The sequence below is a fragment of the Tarenaya hassleriana genome, unplaced genomic scaffold (genome assembly GCF_000463585.1).
Source record: "Tarenaya hassleriana unplaced genomic scaffold, ASM46358v1 Cleome32, whole genome shotgun sequence".
Taxonomy (NCBI): domain Eukaryota; kingdom Viridiplantae; phylum Streptophyta; class Magnoliopsida; order Brassicales; family Cleomaceae; genus Tarenaya; species Tarenaya hassleriana.
Genome location: NW_010966372.1, coordinates 878,933 through 883,596, shown reverse-complemented (window position 1 = coordinate 883,596; position 4,664 = coordinate 878,933). Strand labels below are relative to the sequence as shown.

General features: G+C 42.7%; 2 protein-coding genes across 2 annotated transcripts; both read right to left on the bottom strand.

Annotated features, from left to right (window-relative positions):
* Positions 1–20: 20 nt before the first annotated feature.
* On the bottom strand, positions 21–3,008 carry LOC104820952 (ubiquitin receptor RAD23c-like). The gene is made up of 12 exons (XM_010551628.2): positions 2,824–3,008; positions 2,162–2,323; positions 2,008–2,067; positions 1,762–1,829; positions 1,598–1,642; positions 1,304–1,481; positions 932–1,081; positions 757–822; positions 609–656; positions 411–520; positions 241–322; positions 21–142 (listed from the first exon to the last, which is right to left on the bottom strand). The coding sequence occupies exons 1-12, from the start codon at positions 2,887–2,889 to the stop codon at positions 26–28; spliced, it is 1,152 nt and encodes a 383-aa protein (XP_010549930.1). The 5' UTR covers positions 2,890–3,008; the 3' UTR covers positions 21–25.
* On the bottom strand, positions 2,940–3,916 carry LOC104821164. Its single transcript, XM_010551963.1, has 4 exons — positions 3,791–3,916; positions 3,498–3,647; positions 3,257–3,410; positions 2,940–3,082 (listed from the first exon to the last, which is right to left on the bottom strand). Exons 1-4 carry the CDS (start codon positions 3,914–3,916, stop codon positions 2,958–2,960), a joined length of 555 nt encoding a protein of 184 aa, XP_010550265.1. The 3' UTR covers positions 2,940–2,957.
* Between the last annotated feature and the right edge of the window lie 748 nt (positions 3,917–4,664).

The following is a 4,664-nucleotide window of genomic DNA, read 5'->3' as shown; positions in this document are numbered from 1 at the left end:
GACACAGGGGGGGGTTGGGGGTTGGCTATTCATCGAACTCATGCATGTGATCGAGAAGATAGTTGGCAGCCAGCTCCTCGTTCTTGTTGCATGCGAAGAACACCTCCAGCACCAGCCCTCTCTCAAACCCCATCGCCTCCAGCTTCATCCCCATCCCCCCAAAAACCATGGGGTTTTTTATTTAATCATCATATACAGACATGAAGTTTTAGGAATTGTAAGAGGCAAAAGGAAACATACCCGTTCGATCGCTTCACGTTCCTCAGGGGTCACTTGGATGGCCTGCGGCATTGCTCCCCCCAACTGGCTGCTTATGTTTCCCCTGCTCTTTCCATTTAACCCAATGCCACATTATTACTGTTAGAAAGCTTTTAACTTTACTGCACGATTATTTATGCGATTATATATACCCTTCTCCCCCTTCAACGGGTTCGTTTATTAGGCGTAAGAAGTCGGCTTGATGCTCTTGAATGAGCCGCATCAACTGTGGATTTTGCTTCCCCAGCTCCTGTAGCATAGGCTGTTGATCCAAGACATTGCGACCAGAATCAGTCGTTTAGTAAAGACAACTCTCACGTCACTCCTTCTGTGCATTTAGATCGAAATACCTGTAGGATTTGAGGGTTTGCTTGCACCATCGCACGGAGAGCTTGGAACTGGAAGACACCACATGGCAAAAGCGGAAAAAAAACACACATTAAATGTAAAAGTCCAAGTACACGTTTCATAATCTGGTCGATGTATAATAGCTCGCACCTGTTGGCTGTTGCGCAGGAAATCAAGTGTCCCAGCGCCTGTATTTGATCCAACATTAGGCAGACCCTGTCGCAGACAGAATAAATTTAGTCACATTGAGCTAAATAACCAGAGTTCATATGAACCAATGCTACGTTTTGTATCTCAAATGGAGTGCAAGGTTGAAAATTCGCACCTGCGGGAAGAGATCTAACGGATTTGCATTAGGGCCACTTGTGGGTGCTGCTGCAGGTTGTTGCCCAGCCTGTGCCGGAGGATTTGTTGGCTGACCACCACTAGCCGGGGCTTGAGCCACTGGTGGAACTTCTGCTTGCTCAGGTATCCCCTGAGACATTGATACCAGCTTGTCAAAACTACTTTTATAGCTCATACAAAGCACCAAACATAGAACTTTTTCATACAGTATTCCACTTAATCTGAAAAAAAAATGGCTACAACAGTGGCAAAGGCAAGCTCTAAGCCTCAGCTGACAAAAGGCAGGCCTCTCAAATGGAGCTTTTTTCTACAAATGGGTATATCAGCAAAAAGATTGAAAGACTAAACCTACAGAGTAGAGATATTCCACAGCTCTTTCAGGGTTGTTATATGCAGCACGGAGTGCACGGACAACAGTATCACGATCCCAGCTTCCTCCACCCATATCAAGAATCTGCTGAATGGTAGCCTCCAAGTTACTTCCAGCTACCAGGTTTGATGCTGCTTGTCCGTAAATATCGGTCTGAGTTCTATCTCAACCAAAACAATTAGAAAAGAGATCAAGAGTAAGCAGTAAACAACTCCTCGGACACGTGCAGCAAATTTTAGCTATGGATTAGATTTACAAACGGTAAAAAATACTCACACAGCAGGTGCAGGTGCAGGTGCTGTTTCAGGTGCAGCTTGTGGCCTGAACATGTGAGGAAGAATGGAAACAGACAATATGGAAATAATTTTACCATAGGTTGAAATAAAAGATTAACTTCCAGACAAAAGTTCCATTAGGGAAAAACAGTAGCTACAGCTCACATTGCTACTGGCGCCGGAGTCTGAGGGGAGGTAGAAGGCTGTGTTGATGCGAGAGGTGCAGGAGGAGCCTAATTGATCAACCAATTGCATTAGATACACAAGACTATTAACATGACTATGAAAAAGAGCTCATTTTAGCTTTCATAAGGAGCAGAGTCTATGTTTTTCAGACAACTTGAAGTACAAATATCCCAGTCAATCTGCCGATAACAGCATCAGCTTTAAGTGAAACATGGGTCAACTCACCTGAGTTGTAGGAGCAGCAGATGCAGTAGAGGCCCCACTCGATGACGCAGGTTTACTACTCTGCGTTTGTTAGCATCCGAACAAACACAGATCAGCATCACAATGACAAATCCAAAATCTAAACAAAAACTTCTGTTCCCGAATCTAAAACAACCTTGGACAGCATAATGACAATAAAACTCTTCTCAGCAACTTTGTTCTCCTCCATAGTGGTTTCATCTCTTAGCACTTTCCCTTGGTGAATAAGCATCTGTTGCGCAGAGGGATATACATCAGCGCCCTGCACCGTCTCTATATTCTTCTTCACGTCAGCAACCTGAACACAATTTGTTTCCCAAGCCATCAGTCACAACTTCTAAACCAGAGACATCCACAGGCAATAAACTAGTAACCTCGGAGACTAAGGTAGGTTTATCAAGTTATGAGATCAAAATCCAGGTATATAAAATGGAAAATAACTTTGTTATTTGAAAGGTGAAACAAATATAACAATCTCCAAACTATTGCAATGTCAAAACTGCTTTTCTCAGCATTATTCTAGCTGGACACTGTTGACATCGATGAATAGCATACGGTTAATCAAATTAAATTCTCCAGGCATAAAATGGGAAACCCAAATAAACGACTATGAAGTACTAAACTTCCAGATCATAAAAAGAAATTATGAACATAGCAAACCCTAATCCCGACCACATAAGAGAATCAAAGCCGGAACTTGCGCAAGAACACGGGGAATTCGATCGAATTACCGCCTCGGATACGGAATTCAAGCGTTTCTCTGATACGACAAAGGGAAAAGCCTCGAGATTTACATACCGTATCCTCAGGTTTCACTTCGATCTCGAAGTGAGTTCCCTTGAGAGTTTTGACAAAAATCTTCATCTTCTCTCAACGAGAAAACTTCCGATGATCCCGATTGTCTAGATCGCCGCCGGCGAGATTCCCGATCGTCAGAGAAAGCGAGTAGGTAGATTGCAAGGAGAAGAAAAGACGGTCTCCACCCTGGAAGTGGCTATCCCTTCGCTCGATATTTCCACCGGATTGGGGCCCGGATCACATGGATCGCAGTCTCTGTCTGCGGAGAATGTTATCCAATAGTATGAAGACACGTGGCATAATGAGCCTTGCGAAACGACGTAGTATTGGCACGCACGCCTTTCGAGTCCAAAGCTTTGATTTTAAAATTGTTGTACCGTTACGTTATTATTACAAGAACATGTCTGAAACAAGGGAGGAAGCATAGTATTACAGATCAAAGTCTCGGAGAGCTTCGGAACGAATCTTTTCGATCTCATTCTCAAGAATCTGGATCTCAGATTCAGCACGAGCCCTTTCCTCTGGATTCTTGGCCGACACTCTTCCACTTCGAAATCTTCCTCTCGATGCTCCTTATCTGCAGTTTTCTTAAAAGAAAAAAAAACATCTCTCTATTACATCAGATTCAAAAAAAAAATTTGATCTTTGTTGTTCATTGTTGATCAGATTCAGACCTTTCTGTGGGGCCATCGAGCTAAGCCGCCTCTTCTGCAGATCTTCTTCACCACCGTGGGGCAGACCTTCATTATCCTGGCCGCTTCCTCTACTGGGAGGTGGAAGTATTTCCCAATGTCCTTCAGCGTTAACCTCCCCGTTCTCTCCCTCTGTTCTTCTCCTCGTCGCCACCCGCACGTAACACAACAGTTCATTTATTACTAAAACCGTGTTTTCTTCTCGCACAAGAGAGAGAGAGAGAGAGAGAGAGAGAGAGAGAGAGAGAGAGAGAGAGAGAGAGAGATGAGTAGACCTGAACAGCAAGAGGAGTTCTCTTCTTCTCCCGCTTCTTTGACGATCCCGCTTCTTCGCTCTTCACTGCTGTCGTCTGATCATGTGCAGACGCAGATGCAGGCGCTACTACCAATGCAGAAGCCATCCAATGTAACCATATTGTTTGGTTTTATACGAAGTTAAAAGGGGATATAGCAAATATACCCTTAAAATGCTATCCTTACTTCACACCCTACCCTCCAAAAATTAAATCTAAAAAAAAGAAAAATTTAAATGAGTTAAAGACATAAATAACCCTAGATTTTAAGGGAAAGACAAAAAAGACCATACCTTTTCAATTAAAAAAGGACAGTTTTTAAAAAAAAAAGAAACCCCCATCTCTTTCTCTCGATAAACTCTCACCCTCTCTCTCTCTTCTGTTGAACTCTCTCTCTCTTGTATTATTTCGAAAACTCTCTTTCTCTCTTGTGCGATTTCAAGAACCACTATTTCTTTTTCATGATTTTCAGAAACTGAGGCGATTTTCCTTATAATTTCGGTATCTCTCTTGCGATTTCTATGAAAAATTAAACACCCATGGATCCAAGAACACATGTGCCTTCTACTTCGTCTTCGTCTGCGTCTCAGAACGGTTCATCTTCGTCATCGTCGGACAACGATCTCCCATTAGAAACGGTAGGTTTTTCTGCATATTCTTCTCCACTTTAAAATCGAGATTTGACCGTATTTTATAAGTGCCACCGAGTCACGGGTCACAGGTGAGTCACATGGGTCACATAGTTCACATGGGTCGAATTTATCGAATTAGAGACTTGACATGGTTATTCAGTGATTAATCATGGATTTTAACATCAATAACAACTTTAAAATCATGTTCGTTTCAATTTTCATAT